General features: G+C 44.2%; 2 protein-coding genes across 3 annotated transcripts in view; both read right to left on the bottom strand.

Moving 5' to 3' along the window:
* Gdpd1 (glycerophosphodiester phosphodiesterase domain containing 1) overlaps window positions 1-16,364 on the bottom strand; it is a 32,296-nt gene extending 15,932 nt beyond the window's left edge. The window contains exons 1-4 of the mRNA XM_050119580.1: window positions 16,066-16,364; window positions 7,726-7,768; window positions 3,283-3,418; window positions 559-604 (exon numbers count right to left, since the gene is read on the bottom strand). Of these exons, the coding sequence (XP_049975537.1) occupies window positions 559-604; window positions 3,283-3,418; window positions 7,726-7,768; window positions 16,066-16,207 (367 nt within the window). The 5' untranslated portion in view covers window positions 16,208-16,364. The remainder of the gene's footprint in view (window positions 1-558; window positions 605-3,282; window positions 3,419-7,725; window positions 7,769-16,065) is intronic.
* Window positions 16,365-18,941: 2,577 nt separating this feature from the next.
* The window catches only part of Smg8 (SMG8 nonsense mediated mRNA decay factor), a 12,926-nt gene continuing 9,922 nt past the window's right edge, over window positions 18,942-21,945 (bottom strand). The window contains exons 3-4 of one of the 2 annotated variants that reach the window (XM_050119568.1): window positions 20,956-21,828; window positions 18,942-19,362 (exon numbers count right to left, since the gene is read on the bottom strand). In XM_050119568.1, coding sequence (XP_049975525.1) covers window positions 19,165-19,362; window positions 20,956-21,828 — 1,071 coding nt within the window. In that variant the 3' untranslated portion in view covers window positions 18,942-19,164. The remainder of the gene's footprint in view (window positions 19,363-20,955; window positions 21,829-21,945) is intronic. The other variant, XM_050119567.1, reaches the window with a different exon arrangement.

Raw genomic sequence — 21,945 nt, 5'->3', positions numbered from 1 at the left:
TCTGGCTTAAGAGGCCCTTTCTATTCATTTACTTATTTATTTATTCTCCATTGTACTTCTAATGGCCAGCTACTATAAGTACCGGCAGTGCCATCAGACCTGAGCTTTAGACGTACATAAGTAGTAGTACAAAGTCATCAAGCACGGTGGCTCGATTCTCCAACCCTCACTCCTCTGCAGGCTGAGGCAGGACAACTGCGAGTTTGAGGCCAGTCTGGGACACACAGCAAATTTAAGATACAGACTGAGACTATCACAGCACACACACCCTGTGCTACATTCACACGCTGAAAAGTATATGGTATCTCCAGGAATCTAAATTCATGTAATTATTATGGTATTCAGGCTTCAATTAGCTGTCAAGTGACTTTAAGCTAAGTGATATAGTTCAATCTTTAGGCCAAATACTCTTAGAGTCAGACAGTCATCCAAAGTTTTAGACTGGCAGGTCAGAGGTCAGGTTAGAGGGCAATACTATTAGCAAGAAACTACTATGATTCTCAATAGAAGTGAACATACTTTAATGTCAGCATTTAAACCATAAGAAAGAAAGGTTACCTCTCTGAAAGGGGACATCCAGTTTGCAAAGGTAGGGTGGGAGCTCCTTAAAAAGATATGATGAAAAAATAGTTATCCCTCAAAAACAAAAAGCACTTTGGTGTTTCACATAACAAAGATTTAGTATCTTTAAAAAAGATTAAGACGTAGCATACATTTAAACACAGCATCCTTCAGCTTTCCAGAGGCAAAGTCATGATAGAATTACTTAGACACCACCTACAAGAAATCTGGAATACTTAAATTTATAGTATGTTTTTTAAAGGTTTTGCCTCCTCACATTTTTAAAAGATTTGTTTTTTATTATTTTTAATTATGTGTAGGTGTGTGTGTGTGTGTGTGTGTGTGTGTGTGTGTGTAGATGACCTTGAAGGCAAGAGGTGTTGGCCAAGAACTAACTGGCTGATGTGGGGGCTAGAACTGAACTCAAGACCCTCCTACTGCTGAGACATTTCTCTGGGCCCTAAATTTGTATTATTATTATTGTTGTTGTTGTTGTTGTTGTTGTTGTTGATGATGATGATGATGATGATTTGAGACAGGGTTTCTCTGTGTAGCCTTAGCTGTCCTAGAACTTGCTCTGTAGATCAAGTTGGCCTCAAACTCAGAGATCTGCCTGCCTCTGCCTCCTGTGTGCTGCGATTAAAGGTGTGCGCCACCAGGTCAGGTAGAGGCACAACTTTTGAGTGCTGTAATTATAGGCATTTGCCCTCACACACATTAAAGAATTTGAAGCACAATACACATAGTTAATAGTGAATATAAAACTGTAGAAAACCAACAGAGTAAACCAACAGACTATAGCATATTAATGTCAGGTTGTTCCAGGGAACAGAAGCAGACACTAGTCTTAGTGTTTACTGTTGTGACCATAGATATATTATATGATTTAAAATGTTTCATTACTTTTATCTAGCATGTGTGTGTGAGCCTGAGCATACCGCGGTGCATTCACACAGTGTAGAGGCACAACACAGGAGTCAGCTCTCTCCTTTCATGAGTGCTTCCAGGGATAGAGCTCATGACTGTCAGGCTTGGCCTCAGAATGCCTTTATCCACTGGGCCATCTTGCTGGCCCAGATGGTTTCCCCTTTCATTAAATTTCTTTCATAATCGGATTTTTAAAAGTGTGGGCACCATGTGTGCCACAGCGCACACGGAGGTCAGAAGAGAACTTCTGGAAATTGGGTTTCTCTTTCCACTTATTTGGAAGTAGGGTCTCCTTTGGGGATTTCTGTTGCTCTGAATGCTCGGGGCTAGCTGGCCCCTGAGCTCCCCTTTGATTTTCCTTTCTCTACCTCCCATCTTGTGGTCGGAGTGCTGGGATCACAGACACACAGGACTTCATTTTTTCTTTCCTTTCACCTGGCTTCTTGATCTGGGCTCTGGAGATCAAACTCAGGGTGTCTGCCTTTCCTGGCAATCACCTTTCTCTGCTCAGCTATCTCGCTGGCCCTTTAACAGATTTTTAAATGATGCTTTCCTACACTGGAAGGCTAAAACTAACTCCTATGTTAAATGTGACTCAAATACACAACTTGATTTGCAATGTAATTTCACATTTGATGATGTATACGTTTATCAAAATATTTATGTAAGTAATTTTGGGGCTGGCGATATAGCCAGCAGAGTGCTTGCCTAGTGTGTCTCTGAGGCCCTGGGATCTAACTTCAACATCCGTGTAATCTGGCACGGCGTTGTGGTAGTTTGGATGTTACTGACCCCCATAATCTCAGAGGGAGTGGTGCTATCAGGAGGTGTGGTTTTCTTGGAGTGGGTATGGCCTTGTTGGAGGAAGTGTGCCACTATGGGGGCAGACTTGGAGGTTTCCTATGCTCAGGATACTGCCCAGTGTCTCAGTCGACTTCCTGTGGCCTGCCAGAGGTAGGACTCTCAGCTACTCCTCCGACACCATGTCTGTCTGCATGCCATATTCCCTGTCATGATGATAATGGACTGAACCTCTGAAACTGTAAGCGAGCCACCACGATTAAATGTATTCTTCATAAGAGTTGCTGTAGTCATGGCCTCTCCTCGCAGTAATAGAAATCTTAACTACAGCAGTGGTGTATACCGACAATCCTATCGCATCTGGGAAGTGAAAGCAGGATTATCAGAAATTCAAGACTATCCACAGCTCCACAGGGAGTCCATGGCCAGCCTGGGCTACAGGAGACTCTGTCTAAAGGAAGCGAGCAGGTCCCCACAGCTGCATTGGAACCACACAAATTCCTTGCTGCATGCCAAGATACTTTAACATCATTTTCCTTTTTCACTTATTTTAATCACTGTCGTTCCGTAGGGATTTTGTTGTTTGGGTGGTTTGGGTTTTGTTTGCTTCTTTTCTATTTTATAAGTATTTTGCCTGCATGTATGCCTGCGCACCACTTATATGTCTGATACCTACAGAGGCCCAAAAAGTGTGTTGAATCCCCTGGAACTGGAGTGCTGCGAACAGAAACAGGGTCGTCTAGAAGAGCAGCCAGTGCTCTCAACACTGAAGCCATCTCTTCAGTTCCTGTTTGTTTGTTTTGAGACAGGAGCCCAGGCTGGCCTCAAGCTTTGGACAAGCAAGCTTCCCAAGTGCTGGGATTACAGCTGTGAGCCATAAACCAGCCTAATCATCATCATTTACAGAAGTTATTTATTGTAGTGACATCTGGCTCTTTTCTGCCTTAAATATTTTAGCCCTACATATAATGCCATTCGTTTATTTTTACTTACACAGTATTTGAGGTCAGAGACATTTACGTTGATCCCAGTTGACCTCTTCAGATTTGCATCATGCGACACTACAACTTGTTCATCTTTTGTGATATGGCAGTCCAGTTCCAACATGTCAGTTCCAATGGTAACTGCACTGGAGACATAAGAGAAAATGGCACTGTGAAAACTGATGAACATTTACACGTATCAGAGACAAACATTCTGATTTTAAAATCCAGGTTACCGCACAACAATAGCTCAACCACATTTATCATGACTCATCAAAGTGATGCTATAATCGTATAATAAATTATTAAAATGTTGTGGCTTATGGTAAGTGAATCATATTGTCTCTTCCAAAGCAGCTATGGTTAATTCTGGCATTTCAATACAGTGGGGTAAATACCTGACCAGAAACAAAGAGATTTGGGTGGCAATTTCTGACACGTTAGTAAAACTTGGGGCAAGCAGACTTTCCTCTTATGGTGTATTTCCATACCTATAACATGAAATTATTAAGAAATAAGACAAATATGGCCGCTTTTATCATCTTCAGGATGACACTATTAGGCAGTATGGTGGTAAACTCCTGTAATCTCAGCACGTGGGAGAGGAGGGAGGAGGATAGCAGAGTGAAGAGTAAGAATAAAACTCCACCGATGGGTTCCACCCAGAGGGAAACAACAGTGAAGGAAGAACCAGGTGAGCTGGTGCAGGCCCTGTGCTCCCAGAATTCGGGGGTGTGGCAGGGGAAGAAGTTCAAGGTCATCCCCAGCTAAGGAGGGTGAAGTTCAGGGACAGCAAAAGAAAGAAAGGGAAGAGAAATGAATGAATGAATGAATCTGGAAAATAACACATGAACAAAAGAAGTTTGTCAAAGACAAGAATGATAACAATGAAAATAAGTAGAAGTCTTAGAGATAAAATTCAACCACTAAACTTAAGCATGTAACAAAGTTTCAGAGTCACATCATCTGAAGGCTCATGGATGAGACTTTGCACAGAATAGGGTGTCTCACTAACAAGGATTTACAAATGGCTAGTAAGTGAAAAACAGACATTCAACAGCAAAACTACTAGGAAAGGCTAGATATAGTACCTCACACCAGAAATCCCAGCATTTATGAAGCTGAGGCTGGAGGATGTCCCCAGTTTGAGTTCAATCTAGGATAGTTAGTCTAGATCGGCCTCACTGTGAGACCTGTTGAGGTAGGCTCACACAGCAAATAGTTTAGTGAACAGACTGTACTTGGCTTAGGGGAAGAACAGCACACCCCACTCTTCTAATTCATTTGGAAGTCTGGGTACTTTGCCTGAAAATTACCACACACACACACACACACACACATACACACACACACACCTACCTCCGAATGACACACCTAGTAGAACATTCTCCAATCCCTACTTGCACTGGGCTACATGTATATGCCCTTTGAATAAGTTTCTCTTCCCCTTAATGACCACCAAACTTGGGCAGTTTCTATTCGAATCTATCCATTCTACGTCATGATACAGGGGAGACCGAGCCTGAACTTGCTCTGAGTGCATGTGCAATAAGGCAGAACTGTATCCTCAAGTGAATTTTTTCAGGAGAATCTCCTATTTGTCATCTATGCATATGATCAAAATCAGATGAATAGCCAGACACGGTAGCACATACCTTTAATCCCAGCAGTCCACTCAGGAGGAAGAGGCAGGAGAATCTCTGTGAGTTCAAGGCCAGCCTAGTGTGTATATATATATAGTGAGCTGCAGTACAGTCAGTACTATAGAGACCCTGTCTTAGAGAGAAAGAGAAGACTGAGAGAGAGGTGCAAGGCATGGTGGTGCATATCTGTAACCCTAGCACTTGGGGGGTGAAGACAAGATGATTAGGAGTTCAGATCCAGTTTCAGCTACATGGCAAGGTGAGGGTTATGTGAGTCTTGGTTATTTGACCCCCCCCACCCCCCAATCACAAAGATAGATGTGGAAAATGAAAAAAAAAAACAACAACAAAAATGCCACTGAAACAATGCACAAGACTTCCAAGGGCCAAAGAGCTGGCTCAGCAGGAAAGAACATGTACTGCTTGCACAGATGACCCCGGGTGGTTCCCAGCACACAGGAGTGCAGTTGTGAGGCCAGAAGAAGCAGCTGGAGCTGGAGGCCGAGGCTGGCAGCTGTGAGTGACGGTCTTCTGCAAAAGCTGTTAACTGTTAATTCTTGAGGCATCTCTTAAACCCATAACTAAAATCAAAATAAAAAAACATAAAACTTCCAAAAGGTCCTGTTAAGAAATTGGTTTGAGCCAGGCAGCGGTGGTGCACACCTTTAATCCCAGCACTTGGGAGGCAGAGACAGGAGCAGAGTGGTCTACAGAAAGTTCTGGGACAGCCAGAGCCTTGTGTCAAAAAACAACAAAACAAAACAAAAGGCTGGGCGGTGGTGGTACACGCCTTTAATCACAGCACTTGGGAGGCAGAGGCAGGCAGTTCTCTGTGAGTTTGAGGCCAGCCTGGTCTACAAGAGCTAGTTCCAGGACAGGAACCAAAAAGCTAAGGAGAAACCGTCTGGGGGGGAGGGGTGCGGGGGAGAAGCAGAAGATTGCCAAGACAAGATGGCTCAGTGAGTTAGGGGGCCACATGGAGAAAGGAGAAACTGACTCCTGCCAATCTCCATACAGGAGATACACACACACACACACACACACACACACACACACACACGAGATGAGAGCCAGGGCAAACTTAATTATTTTGACTCTATGCCAAATTCTGCTTCCAGGCATTGCTAATATAACTTACTTCTCCTACCATTCATATAAGTACCACAGGGATTACATTGTCCTCTTTGTATTTACCTATGTGGCCCAGTTTAATAACCTAGTTTTATTAGCTCTTACGAGTCAGGTTTTGCAGGGTGTGGTGGTACAAGCCTGTAATCTTAGCACTCAGGAGGTGGAGGTAGGAGAGTTGGTTTAGACAAGTATTCCTTTCAAGGGCAGCCTAGTCTATGAACAACCATCTCAAAAAACAAACGCCAGAATTTATATACCCAAGGACTGGCTAACTGCATGTGCGTGCAGCACAATTCTTTGGTTTCAGGTTCTATGCTCACTACGAAGGGGTTGCTGTATCCTTTTTGGTTTTTCAAGACAGGGTTTCTCTGTGTAACAGCCCTAACCGTTCTGGAACCATTTGTAGACCAAGTTGGCCTTGAACTCTCTGCCCCCCAACCCCATGCTAGGATTAAAGGCAAGTGCCACCACCACCCAGCTTTTTTTTTTTAATGATTTATTTATTTTTATTTTATGTGCAATGGTGTTTTTTCTGCATGTATGTCTGTGTGAGGGTGTTGGGAACCCTGGAACAGGAGTTACAGACCACTGTGAGCTGCCATGTGGGTGCTGGGAATTGAACCTGGGTCCTGTGGAAGAACAGCCAGTGCATTAATTGCTGAGTCATCTCTCAAGCCCTGAAATGATCTTTGAAGATGTCCCTTAATGGTGAAAAGCAGAACTTAGACCAAATCCTGCTGGGCCGCAGGAGTACCTGGGTCATAGAGCACATGTTAGCATGCAGGAAGCCCTGACTTTAATCTCCAGCATAACAGACAGACCAACCCTCCTGATTGGTCCTAATTACATATAAAATGTTTCCATATTGCTTAGGAGTATGGGACCACTCTGGTCAACAGAGACAGAGATGCCCAACCCATCACATACACAAAAAAAATGGCTTAAAATTGTGTTAGAATTCTTTTCTCACTAAGTATGGATAGGTAATGTCTTCCTTTCATTGGCCTTGCTTCATATCCCATTTTGTTATTCAGAAGGGAAAACAGGCTGATGGCAATCATCAGGCCCCAAGACAAAGAACAAGGGCCCCAATCAGCATCTCCTGCAGCCTCTACTACTATGACAAAGCCTTGAAAAGGCCTCTGTATGAACTATGAATCCATTATTAATAGAAACAATTTAACTCATCTTACTAAAAAAATAACAGCAGCACACAAGAGGATCCCAAGAAGAACCCTGATTGCAGGTTCCGGCTGAACAGAAACTCCGGGCACAAAGACACACAAATCCTATTCATAACCAGCAACCAATGTCACAGTTGGCTCTGGGACAGGCACCAAAGCTACAGATAAATCTTGTCTCGAAAAAACCAAACCACAACAACAACAACCAGTCGGCTCATTTGCTCTTTCTGCACCAGACCAACTAGCACTACTTACAGGTCTGTCCCTTGTCACAGATGTCTGCTTCCAGCTCTGGAAACAGAGTGTCTTTGCACTACTCAAAACTGCTTTGACAATTACACAGAAGCCAAACACTCTGTGTAATACTTCAAACTATAACAAAGGCATTTTATAGAAACTGCTATAGCAAGCGAGCGGCACACACACACCACCTCCCTTCTCCCCATCACTTAACTTCAACAACAGGCTGTAAGAGGGACCTTCCGATGTACTTACTGCTGGAAGGCGGCCATTGTGTTCTCCAGGTTTTCTCCAGCACCTGTGGAAACAAGGAGTTTAAATTTCATTTACGCACCGGACTGAAATCTCAAGGTCCAAATCAGGAGCAGAAGGAGAGAGAGCACGAGCAAGGAACTCAGGACCGCGAGGGGTGCACCCGCACACTGAGACAATGGGGATGTTCTATCGGGAACTCACCAAGGCCAGCTGGCCTGGGTCTGAAAAAGCCTGGGTTAAAACCGGTCTCGCTGAACATAGCGAACAATGAGGACTACTGAGACCTCAAGAACAATGGCAATGGGTTTTTGATCCTACTGCACGCATTGGCTTTGTGGGAGCCTAGGCAGTTTGGATGCTCACCTTACTAGACCTGGATGGAGGTGGGTGGTCCTTGGACTTCCCACAGGGCAGAGAACCGTGATTGCTCTTGGGGCTGACAAGGGAGGGGGACTTAATTGGGGGAGGGGGAGGGAAAGGGGAGGCGGCGGTGGGGAAGAGACAGAAATCTTTAATAAATAAAAAAAAATAATAAATTTCATTTATTTGCCACGCTGAAATTTTATTTCTCTAGAAACTGCAATGAGCCTTTTTAAAATGTGTGTGTGTATGTGCTTGTGTGTGCGTGTATGAGAGTGTGTGTGTGATGGGCGAGATGGATAGAATCCTATTTTTCAGGGTTTTTTTTTTTTCCCCCTGAGACAGGGTTTCTCTATGTGACCTTGGCTGTCCTGGAACTTGCTTTATAGACTAGGCTGGCTTCAAACTTGGAAATTTGCCTGCCTCTACCTCCCGAGAGCTAGGATTAAAGGTGTGTGCCTCTACCACCTGGCCATAGCCCTTTTTTTAATGGTTGGAGATATAGCACACATCCCTTGTGAGCATGTGCCACAGTATGCATGTGGTCAGATGATAATGTCAGGTCTGACTTCTGCTTTGTTTGATGGTGTCTGTTGTTTTCCCGAGCCTATGGCAGGCTAACTGGCCCTCGAGCACCTAGCTCTGACTGTCATCTCTAAAGAGCTATGGGAGTACTCATGTGGTACACATTGCCTTTTACATGGGTTCTGGGGAGTCAGACTTACATTCCTTTCTTTTGGTATGCTTCCCCACTCAAGACAGGATTTCTCTGTGTAGCTTTGAAGCCTGCCCTAGGACTCGCTCTTTAGACCAGGTCGGCTTCGAACTCACAAAGATCCGCCTGTCTCTGCTGGGATTAAAGGTATGCACTACCACTGTCCGGCCCAATACTAACTTTTGCAAACTAAGTAAATGATGGTGAAGAATACAATGACTACCATGAAGTATACATTCAGTACCATGGTTCTGATTCATGCTATGGCCACAGCAATTTTAACCACTGGTGCTTTCTGAGTAGATAGAGAAATACTAGGGACTGAAATTTCAAGGCCTCGGATGTGCAAGCATTACAGTACCACTGAGCTACACGCCCAGACATACTTAGCCAACGCTTTGTAGTACTGGTGAAGACATCAGCACAGGGGCATAGCCTTGACCTTGCAGACTGATGTGAGGGTATAAAGAACCCACTGAAGCCAGAGACCATGCTCTGAAGATGCCAGAAGAGTGGTCAAGATGACTTCTGGGGACACAGGGTGATGGACAAGGGCCTTTTTGACAGGATCGCTATGTAGCCCAGGCTGGCCTCAGTCTCTCAATTTGCCTGTCTCCTTGGTGATGGAATTAAAGACATAATGCTACCACTGTTCAGCCAACAGGAACTTGTTAAGTTCTGGAAATGTTCTATTAAATTTTTTTATTACATTTAGAGCCAGGAATGGTGGTACACTCCCATAATCCCGGCACTCAGGAGGCAGAAACAGTGTTTGTGGTCAGCTGGGTCTTATAGTGAGTTCCTGGACAGCCAGTATTACAGAGACACCCTGTCTCAAAAACAAAACAAAACAACGAAAAAGCAAACAACAATAAATAAGTAAGTAACTTTGTTTTTATGAGACTCTGCACAGCCCTGGCTGTCCTAGAACTCTCCCTGCACACCAGGCTGGCCTCGAACTCAGAGATCCACCTGCTTCTGCCTCCTGAGTGCTGGGATTAAAGGTGTGCGCCACCACTGCCTGACCCATTTAACCATTTTTACACAGGGTCTCTACACAGCCCTAGCTGTCCTAGAACTTGCTGTGTAGATTAGGTTGGCTGTGAAATTTACAGAAATCTGTTTGCCTCTGGCCCTCAAGTGCCAGGATCAAAGATGTCTGCCACCATACCTGGCTATATTTTGCTTTTTAAAAAATGTAAAACTGGTGGGTAATCTGGGCGGTGGTGGCATACTCCTTTAGTCCCAGCACTTGGGAGACTGGGGCAGGTGGATCTCTGAGTTTGAGGCCAGCCTGGTCTACAAAGTGAGTTCCAGTGGGTAATTTCCTTAATGGGCTTATGCCATTTAAAAATATGTCTGAATGATAGATTTCTTTATATAACTTCTTCTTGATTTATTACATCTATATTCTGAGATATTTAATTTGTTTCCATTTTTGGTTATTTTAGATAATAGAGTGCTGCAGATTTAATTTTTTAAAAGCTAGTGAGATAGTGTCTCATGTATCCCAAAGTGTAACCAAGAATGATCTTTTCTTTCTCTCTTTCTTTTTTGAGACTGGGTTTCTTTGTGTAACAGTCCTGGCTGTCCTGGAATTTCCTCAGTAGACCAGTGTGGCCTCAAACTCACAAAGACCCACCTGCCTCTGCCTCCTGAGTGCTGGAATTAATTATTTGCGCTACCAACGCTTGGCTTTTTTTTTTAAAGATAGGATTTTATTATATATTCCTGGCTGCTCTTCAAATCACAGAGATCTTCCTGCCCTGCCTCTGAAGTGTTAAGATTAAAACCATATTAATGGATTAAATCACTTAGCTATCACTAATATTGAGTAAGTGCTCAAGAGGCCTGGAGATACACGTCGGAGTAGAAAGCTTGTCTAGTGTGCAGGAGGCCCTGGGCAGACAGGACACACAGCATTTTCTGTACTTCATTAAGATCCTAACAAGTATCCCTCTCCTGTGAGGTAATTAAACTTCCCTGGGAATTTTAATGGCAATGCAGGGCATGGTAGTTCGCGTCTGTAATCTCCGCTGTACAAAGCCACGGAGAATTGTGAGTTTGATGCTAGCCCAGATGACTACATAGTTAGATCCCACCTCCAAAACAAAACAACAAAATACCACCACCCCAAACACGACATTAGCTCTAGAGTCACATAAATGGTACATCTGAGCCTGTCTTCTTACCGTGAGCTATGCTGCATGGACCTTATGGTGCCAGGCTACTACCCAGACAGTCTCTTCCTTTTCAGTTTTACAGGCAAACAATTTCCATATTCTTCTATTTGCTCTAAAACTAGGAAGTAAATTCCTCAGGGACTATTCCTGAAGATTACTGAGACTCACCTGGTGAAGCCTGCAGAGTTCCCGAGGGACTAATTAAGAAACACAGTGTTCCTCTCCAAGGAATTATTTAGTGGTAGGTCCTCCCTCGTGAACTTGCTTGAATTTACTTTCTCTCAAATCATCATCATGTGACTCACAGAAACAGCCTAATTAATTTTTTGTTTCTCCTAAGAAGTAGCTACAGTTTCCGGATCTACAATTAAACAATTCTGCACACTAAATACTTTCTTCCCTCTGTGGTTTTGAGGCAGGGTCTCGTGCATTGCAGGTTAGCGCTGAACTCACTATGCAGCTGAGGGTGACTTTGAACTTCTGATCCTCTGTTTCCACATTCCAGAATGTGGAAACATGGAATTACAGCACGTGCTACCATTCCTGGCTTACATGGGTCTGGGGATGGAACGTGGGTCTTCATGTATGTTAGGCAAGTACCATTTCCTCAGCTCCTCAAAACTGTCCTCATACATTACTTACTTCATGTGAGTGCGCTGGGAGCACACATGCCACAGTGTGCACAGACATTTTGTTTGTCTGTGATAAAGACCACTGCTACCCAAGGGGTTGTGTCAGCTGACACCCTTCTAGGTCACGGTCCATCACCGAAGGAGGGCAGGGCAGGAACTCAAGCAGAAGCCATGGTGAAACACTACTTACTGACGTGTCCCTCATAGCTTGCTTAGCCTGCTCTCTTATACCATCTAGGACCGCTTGCCCAGGGATGGCCCCGCCCACAATTGACTGGGCCCTCCCATATAAATCATTAGTCAAGAAAACACCCTACAAAGCTAATCTGATGGAGGCATTTTCTCAGTTAAGATTCCCTCTTCTCGGATACATCTAGGTTTGTGTCGAGGTGACAAAAACTATCCAACATATCTACCATGCAAGTCCCATCCATCAAGTTCAGGTTGTTTGGCTTGGCAGCTGACATCTTTACCTTTACTGAGCCATCAACAGTTCTACTATAAGTTTACTGAGCTGGAATCTTACACAACACAAGGTTACACAACACAACTCACTACACATCTAGGGATGACCTTGAACTTGTGTTTTTCCTGCCTCAGGTGCATTTATGTTTTAGCCACCTCACTATGTAGACCAGGCCGACTTCAAACTTACAACCTTCCTACCTTCCCAGTGCTAGGACTAACCTATTCATTTTATTTTATAGTTCCACTGTGTACTTTTTTTGTGTATGTATGAGTGTTTATGTTTGGAGGAAAGCTTTAGGTGTCATTTCTAGTGCTAACACTTTTTTTTTGAAGACAATATCCCATAAGCCGTGAACTCACCTGTTGTGGGATATTTGTACACTGTGTGACGATGTACTGCTGTGATTGGTGTAATAAGGAGCTAATTGGCCAACAGCTAGGAAGGAGAGGACAGACAGGCTTTCTGGGAAGAGAGAGAAAGAGGAGGGAAAATCTAGGTGCACGGATTTTTGCCAATAGACTTGGAGCAAGTTGGGCGTGCTATACTAAGAGGCCGGTGCACAACTATATATAGTGCTCAATACTGGACACCAAATGAAGTATTTATCTAATTATTCTTTATCGATAAAATTTCAGGAGTCAGATATTGGGGTAAGAACCTGATAGACCAGAGAAACATCCAATAGCCTCCCCTCTCTCCTTCCTTGATCCAAAAGGGCCATGAATCTTTCCAAACTCCTCCCTATCACTTCCCGTGTCTCTCTCTATATCCTCAGTTCTCTAAAACCTCTATGGCTATTTGGGTCGGCTAGTAGCTAGCTCTACCCTCTTTATTGGCAATCTCGGCAGTGTCAGAGTGCACGAAATATCCCCTACACTCATCACATAGACTGTACTAGCTGGCCAGAGTCCAAGGGACCTGTCTTCACCTCTTCAGCACTGGGAATACATGTACATACACCACAGCTCCAGGCTTCTTCTACACAGGTTCTAGGACTCAAACTCGGGTCCTCTTACCAACTGAGCAATCTCCCAGTTCCCTGTGTTTTCAGTCTATATTAATTTTCCTCCTTTATGTGGTGTTTCCTAATTACTTTGGATCAGTTCATCTTTGATAGGATAATGAAAGGAAACATTACATTTTGCATCTTAACATAAGATTTTTAAAAACTTTTTAAATATTTTTTTTTAATGTGCACTGGTGTCAGAACCCCTGGAACTGGAGTTACAGACAGTTGTGAGCTACCTTATGGGTTCTGGCATTGAACCCAGGTCCTCTGGAAGAGCAGCTAGCACTCAGAACTGAACTCTCCATCTTCTGAATAAGATGTTTTTAAACATTTACTTATTTTATGCATGTGTACACATATGCATGGAAGTCAGAAAAATTGTGGGATTCAGCTCTTCTCTCCTACCATGTTGGGTCCCTCAGATTGAACTGCCTGGCAGCAGGTGTCTCTGCCCATCTCCCTGCCTGTGATCTAGATTTAAATGCTGTGAAGGAAAGCAATATCGGTTCAGCTCCTTCTACAAACTTTCAGATGTTTGCATATGAATTGATGTTTACTTTCCTTGGAGTTTTTGTCTGGCCTCCATTATATCATCCATTAATATTCTCATACATATGACATACAGTGTGCTAGCTCAGTGTTTATAAAACCAATGAAAACCTGCAGCTTCAGCTACAAGAGAATAATCTTCAAGCCACATGAAGGTAGCATGTGCCTTTAATCCCAGCACTTGAGAGACAGAGGCAGACTCTATGAGTTTGAGGTCAGCCTGGTCTACAGAGAGAGTTCCAGAACAGCTAGCGCTACACATAGAAACCCTGACTTAAAAACAAAAAACAAAAACAAAACAACAAAAAAAACTTAAATAAACTAAAATAAGAATAATAATCTCCAAAAGGAAGATTGGGGTGACAAATACCTGTGATGGCAGCACTCAGGAAGCTGAGGCAGGAGTATCTCAAATTCAAAGCCATTCTGTTCAAAGTCAGCCTGAGCTATATACAGTAAGACTATTTAAAAAGCAACAACAAAATGGCAAGGAATGAGCTGGATAGCAAGCGCAGTGGGTAAATCATTTGCTTCAGATCCCCAGAACCCAAGCACAGGCCAGAAGCAGTAGAACCCAGAACCCATGCACAGGCCAGAAGCAGTAGAACCCAGAACCCATGCATAAACTGGAATCAGTAGAACCGGCATCTGGTGTGTAATCCCAGTTCCCCTACTGCTAGATGGTAAGTTCAGGCAGGAGAAGCTCCAAGCCCCAACTCAAGTTTCCTGGTGAGTTCAGCTATGAACAATAAGAGGCTGCATTTCAAACAATGTGAAAGACAAGGACCAATATCGGATAGTGTCCTCTGACCTCTAGGCATGTACTCTAGTACGAATGTGCTAGAAAACACACCAATCACCAACAGCTAGGCATGACAGCACATGACTCTGATCCCACCACTCAGGGAGGCAGAGGCAGGCAGTCAAGGCGACCCTGCTCTACAGAGTTAGTTCCAAGACAGCCAGGGCTATACAGGAAAAACAAAACAAAAAAACAACCCAGTCTTTAAAACAAAAGTGGGAAATTGTGTTGAACTGACAAAACTCTACAAAGGAATGATAATGCATTTCTATGCCGTATTAGTCAAAAGAGAAGCCATGGTCCCACACCTTTACTAAACTCAGCTCTGGGAAGGCGGACCAGAGTTCCAGACCAGCCTGGTCTACATAGCGACTTGCAGGCCAGCCAAGTCTCCAGAGCAACACTCCAACTTTGGAAACTCTAAAAACAAAAAAATATTATGGTACTATGTCAAATTTTAGACTATAGAATTTGCCATTAAACTGTACATGTCAAGAATTTTGTTTTGTTTTGTTTTTGTTTTTTGAGACAGGGTCTCTCTTGCGTAGCCCTGGCTGACAAGGAACTCCCTCCAGCTGATCTCGCACTCTGTCTGGCCTCAAACTCAGAGATCCTTCTGCCTCTGCCTCCTGAGTGCTGGAATTAAAGGCGCGCGCCACCACCATCACCACCATCATCTCCATTTTAAGCTATTTAAACCTGGCGTCACATTCGCCCTAAAAGAAAATTGTAAAGCGACTGAAACAATTATATATTTTATACATTATTATTAAGATGTAATGAAGTCACATTATTAAAAGTAACACTGAAGCAAAGACATGGCTTGTTGTAGGAACTCCCCTTGATCCTTACAGCAATATACTTCTGCAAGGTAACTTTACCATCTTTTAAAAAATAATACTAATAAGTGAAATCATGTTTTAGTCTTTTAGAAACCCACGAACCATTGCTGGGGTAAATGGTGCTGTTCAAAATTAAAAACAACCAACCAAACAAAAAAGAAAACAGGTACTAGGTTTGGAGTCCTCGGAACCAGAATCCTCCAAATTCCCCGTCTCACTTTAGTCCCTGCTCTAACTGTGACCTTGGAAAAGTCCCTGGATTTAGAGACCTTTCTCTCCAGAGTTCAATTACGACTGCGTGGAGGGTGGGCCAGGTCACTAGGCACCGCTCGCTCCTCGGCTAGCTCCAAGTGTCTAGCGGATCCTCAGCCCTGCCTGAGCCCAAGCTCTTCCCCACGGACTCAGCCACCAGCTGGTTCCAAGCAGTCTGTTCTGTTCCTGGTTCCCTCTGCGGGTGTCTCCTGGATCTGCACCGGCTTTGTGCCTAGCTGCCAAGAATGGTCCTCCAGATCAGCCTTCCTCGGGCTGAGAAACGCCCCACTTCTCGCTCCCATCCTGCACTTCACCTCCTCACAGAAGCCCTGCCACCCTTGCTCCCCGGAGACGCCCACCAGGACTGGAACACGAGACCCCTTTCTTCCCCTCGGGACGACTCATCTGAGGAAGCCCTCCAGTCACTGGAGCCCATCCTTCCTCGGTCTCTCCGGTACCCCCACCCTCTACCTCCTGCAAGGAAGCCACCCCCATCTCCGCCATCGGGTTCTGGGGACCCCTCTCACCTCCGCGGTGAGAGATGTGCCTACTGAGGAATCGCTGCTTCTTTCTCTGGTGCAACAACGTTGGGTATTTAAGCAACAAGAACGACGTGACCAAATACCCTCCCAGGGTAGAGAGAAGGCAAAACGCCGCGGTGGACGACATCCTCGGTCACCACCTTCTGGGCCTCTGAACCCCACTGCGCTGCGGCGGTGGCAACGGCTGCAGCGCCGGCGGCTGCTCGAGGTCGCTCGCCCCCAGCCGGCGCCCTCGGCGCAGCGCACTTGTTCGTGCGGGCTCACCACGCAGGCGCAGCCCGACCCCGGTGCCAGAGCAACAAAGGGGCTCCGATACGCAGGCGCGCTGCGGCAGGGAGCGTTCGGCGTTCAGCTGAACGTGTGTCCCACGCCTAAGTGGTTCTAAGAAGGTCCCGAGGCAAGGGGTTGGGCACTTGCCAGTGTTTTTATTTGTTTGGGTTTCAGGAAAAATCTGACGTAATTGGGAAATGTACTTCAAAGGAGGATTCCAGGGCAAGTCCTAGCCCCTTCGCTAGGAAATGCGAAGAATTGTTCCCAATGCCTCGAATTCGTTACGTACTCGAGAAATGTTGACTCCACAGTTCGTTTAAGAAGCTTGGGGCTGGAAGGCGTAGCCCAATTAGTAAAGCGTACCGGTTCAAGTTCCAGCACAAAATAAATATAAATAAAGAGACTGGCAACGAAATCGTCTCCTATGAAGGCTGGCAAATAAATTTTCCATTTCCCCTTTTCACCTCACACATTACAAACTTGGAAAACACTAGGAATCACGTGTTAAGGGGATAGGATGTTGGTTTTGCGAGGTAGGTAGGGTCTTTCTTAGTCCAGTCTAGACTTGAACTCACTATGAGGTAGAGGAACTCCCGATTCTCCTACCTCAGCCTCCGGAGTGCTGAGATTATAGGCATGCCCGTCTGTGGATCTTAGTTCATGCAAGGAACTAATCACATCACAGAGGCTGTAGCTGTGGTCCGGTGGTAGAGCACTTTCCTCGCAGGTTCAAGGCCTCGGGTTTCTTGAGACAAGGTCTCACTGTGTAGACCATGCTGGCCTCAGATCCACAGGGTTCAGCTTGCCTCTGCCTTCCAAGTACTGGGGTTATTTACTTACTATTTAATTTTGGAGACAGGGTTTCACTATGTACCCTTTCTGACCTGGAACTCACCAAGACCAGGCTGGAGATCCACGTGTGTCAGCCTTCCAAATACGAACCCCTCAAAACCAGAGGTTTGATTCTCAGTAAGAAATAACCAGCAACATACTGATTCACCTGGCTGGCTGGATGGCTTCAAACTCCTATGGCCAAGTAGTTGTCTTGCTTCATCCTCCTTCCTGATTGGCTGGAACTGCAGGCAAGGGCTGCTGCATCTGATCTCATAGTTTATATTTATTTATATACTTATTTTTGGTTTTTCGAGACAGGGTTTCTCTGTAGCTTTGGAGCCTGTCCTGGAACTAGCTGTTGTAGACCAGACTGGCCTCGAACTCACAGAGATCCACCTCTATCTCTGGAGTGCTGGGATTAATGGCATGCACCACCACCGCCTGGTTCATTGTTTATTTTTTATGCTATGGAGCTAGTTCTGTCCTTCCACCATGGGGGGCCTGAGGAGGCAGCTCCTTTTCCTACTAAGCCATCTTGCTGGGTCAGGAAACAACTTTTGGAAATATGATAAACACTGTATTTCACATACATGGAGACTAAAATCTCTAATTCTGTTAGTATGATATTTAAAATGTATCTGGGAAAATAGAATCACTTACACTACTTTGGGGCCCCAATTTATTTTGCACTTATCTAATGGATGGCATAGCCACAACTGGTGATATGGTGGTACGTTGGGAAAAGTCACTGTAGATTGGTAAGATTTAAACACTTAGCAAATTATTTCATAGAATAGGTATTTAATTAAAGAATATTTATGCCAAGCCTGAGGGTACAAGCCTGTAATCCCAGCTACTCTGGAGGCGGAGGCAGAAGGATTTGAAGTTCTAGGCCTGCCTAGGCTACAGAATGAATTCAAAGCTAGCCCCAGCTAGGTACTGTCTCCAAATATAAAGAACAGGAAAGGGGATGTAACTCAGTGGTATGCATGAGACCTGAGGTTCAGTGCCTAGTATTGAAAAAAGTTTTTGTTAGCACACACCTGCAACCCCAGTATTAGACAGGCTAAGTCAGGAGTGTTGAGAGTTTAAGGCCAGGGGCTAGAGGAATGGTGTTGTTTGAGGCTAGCCTCCAATCTGGGAGATCTACCTGGCTCTGCCTCTCAAGTGCTTAGATTAAAAGGCATGTACCAACACTGCCCATTAAGAACACTTGTTTTGTTTTTCAAGACAGGGATTCTCTGTGTAACAGCTCTGGCTGTCTTGGAACTTGCTCTGTAGACCAGGCTGGCCTCACATATATCCACCTGCCTCTCTCTGCCTCCCGAGTGCTGGGATTAAAAGTGTGGCTCACCACCACCTGGTTTAAGAGCACTTTTCCTTACAGAGGATCTGGGTTCAGTTCCTGTACCCACATGGTGGTTCACTTCCAAGATATCCAATGTCCTCTTCTGACCTCAGTGGGCACTTTGCATGCATGTAGTATATGTATATACATGCAGGCAAAACACTCGGGTACATATAGTAAACAAATAGGTCAGGTATAGTGGTACAGACATTTACAGAGTGAGTTCCAGGACAGCCAGGACTAAACCCTGTCTCAAAAAAAAAAAAAAAAAAGAAGAGAGAGAGAGAGAGAAAAGAATATAAGGAATATCCCAACTGACACATCATTTTATAGGAAAGATGAAACATTAAATTATGATAAAAATATGCCTTATATTATGGACAATGAAACAAAACAGATATATCAACTATACATTTTATATCCTTTTTTCTAGAACAACAAACTTTTATTGATTTTACAATAAATATCAACATAATGAAATAATGGAAACAATTATTGTCCAAATACTGAATACTTCTAGCCAAAACACATTTTGGTTTTGGGAAAACACAGAACACACATTTAAACAAAATCTCACACACATTAAAACAAGACAAACATCAGCTCCAGCCGGGGACCGGGTGGCGGGAAACCTATTGTGTCACTGCTTTCAGGACTCCACGGAGCACCTTGTAGCTCATTAGCTGCACATTCTCCTTAGGGGGAAAACAAGGTCCCCTCTCAGTCACATACGCATAAGGAAATCTCAGAACCCAAAGGCCATCAGGTGGGAGAGTGATTTCTTGTTTTTCTGGGTAAAATACTGGACATGGTGGTGGGCCTGGTTGAACCTGAAAAACAGAGGTAACAGAATTACTTTTAGATTTCTCAATAAGAAATACCTGAAAGATGAGTGAACAATGGGTTCAAAAACTACTGAAGATGAAGCGGCCACACTGAACAGGAAGGCGGAAGCTGCTGCACTTTCCTGGGTCCTCACCTAATCCCCTTGGTGTCTTATTCCCTCTGCTCTCTCTTTTTTTTTTTTTTTTCCTGAGGGGCAGGAGGTTTGAGACAGGATTTCTCTGTAACTTCAGAGACTGTCCTGGAATTTACTCTGTAGACCAGACTGACCTTGAACTCCGGGGGATCCTCCTGTCTCTGCCTCCCTAGTGCTGGGATTAAAGATGTGAGCCCTCATCTTTTCTATTTTCTGTTGACCAGGTTTTGTATTTTGTTTTGATACATGATCTCTCTTTTGTATCCCTAGCTCTCCTGGAACTTGCTCTGTAGACCAGGCTGGCCTTGAACCCAGAGATCCACAGGCCTCTGCCTTCCAAGTGCTGGGATTAAAGGCATGAGTTTCCTCACCTAGCTTGTATTTTTGTTTTGTTTTGTTTGACTGCTCTTCTAAATCAGCAGGTGTTGGGAAAACTAGAGTTAAACTAAATTCTTACTAATGGTTGTCATAGTTAAATAGAAAGATCTTGGCTTTAAAAGAAATGAGGTACTGGAAATGTAACTTAGTGGATAGAGGGTTGGCCTAGCATAGCAGTGTGCACACAAACAACAAATTAATAAAGAGACAAATAAATATATGCAAACAAAAATATTCAAGCAGGCCGGGCGATGGTGGCATACGCCTTTAATCCCAGCACTTGGGAGGCAGAGGCAGGTGGATCTCTGTGAGTTCGAGACGAGCGTGGTCTACAGAGCTAGTTCCAGGACAGGCTCCAAAGCCACAGAGAAACCCTGTCTCGAAAAACCAAAAAGAATAAAAAAAATAAAAAAAATATTCAAGCAGACATGTGGCTGAAAGGCCACTCAGTGCTAGAGCACATCTGGTGGAAGAATTCTGAGTTCTAGGTCAGCCTAGTCTATGTTTTGGGTTCCAGGGCAACCAGGGCTACATATCGAAAGCTTGTCTCAAAACAACAATAACAACAAAAAAATCAAAATAATAAATTAATAAATAAAAATGATCAGAACAGAGGGCTTGGCATACAGCTCTGTTGGTACAGGGCTTGCCTAGCATGCACAGAACCTTCATTGAAAGCCGTAGCACTGCCTAAACTAGGTGTGGGTGTGTACCCTGCTGTCCTGGCACTGAGGAGGTAGAGAGAGGAGAATAAGAAGTTCAAGGTTATCTTAACTACAGAGTGAGCTTCTGGATGGCCTGGACCACAGGAGACTCTCAAACAAACAAACATTATATCTAAATAAATGTCGTGGACTTGGGATACAGCACAGTTAGTAAAGAAAAAGGTACACACCTAAAATCCCAGCACTTGAGAGGTAGAGACAAGATGATCAGAAATTCAAGGCCATTGAAAACTACACATCTAATTCCAAGTCAACATGGGCTACATGATTTGTCCTATAAAGACAACCACCCTGGGAAAAGCATTGTTTTGTTTGTTTAGGGGAAGGGTTTGATTTCTTACCTGTGGCATCAGTATTATCTGCAAAGGAGCATCAGGAACCACAACAAAAAGCCTCATAAGTTGGGCATAATGTGGTTTGAGCCCTCTGCCCTGAGACGAGGACAGAATGTACAGGGGCATATCACTGTTTAGGGCTTTTAAAGCTGATTCCTTTGGTCCACTTCCCATCACCTTCATTACTTTGTCAGGCCCTGAGCACATGAATCTCCGACCTCGAGAATCTTCATACTCAAAGCCAACAAAGGCTCTCGCTATGTCATCCCGCCGCCGTCCTCGCCCCACGACAACCGCACTTCTCTTTCCAGGAATAGCTTTATTTGGAGCAGGCCAGGAATTTGTGTCTAAGTCTCCTTCATCTTCAGCTCTAGTCCTGATGACAATGTCCCAAGGCATAAGATAGTTTGTTCCTGGAACAAAGCCCTGTTGGTCCAAACCTGTATGAAAGTTGTAGGACTTGGCTGGGCCTAGTTTAACCAAAGACCAGCTGGAGAATTTGGGTAACAGACCTTTTGGGCAATTTGAATGTAGCATGCCTGGGAGATATTCAACTGTGGATGCCTGCCGATCAACCAGGTTTGGTCTCTTGTCAGATTTCACTTCCCCTTGACCGTGAACCTCTGGATTGTCTCCTCCAGCTTGTGGGTCAGCTGGGTAGGTACCCAGGCTATCTGTTGACTGTCCCAAGCTCAAAGCTAAACTCAGGCTTGTGCTCTCTCCTTGGGTTTGAGGTTCTTTCTCTTTAAGTTTCTCGGCATCTGAGTCAGGTGGGGCAGGAGATGGTTCATTTTTGGCAGGAGCAGGATCTGGAGTACTTGGCTCAAATACGGGGAAATTGATATGGTCCAACTTTCCACAACACTTTTCTTCCAGAAGCTATAAGAAGAAAAAAGATGTGGAAACTTTTTATTTCAAATAATATATTCTTCTTTGTATGCTTAAATAAGTAAAAAAAAAAAAAAAAAAAAAAAAAAAAAAAAAAAAAAAAAAAAA

Source organism: Alexandromys fortis, unplaced genomic scaffold (assembly GCF_014885135.2).
Source record: "Alexandromys fortis isolate MF-2015 unplaced genomic scaffold, M_Fortis_MF-2015_v1.1 scaffold_173, whole genome shotgun sequence".
NCBI lineage: Eukaryota > Metazoa > Chordata > Mammalia > Rodentia > Cricetidae > Alexandromys > Alexandromys fortis.
The sequence above is the reverse complement of the archived record's forward strand: the minus strand, read 5'-3'. Positions and strand labels throughout refer to the sequence as shown.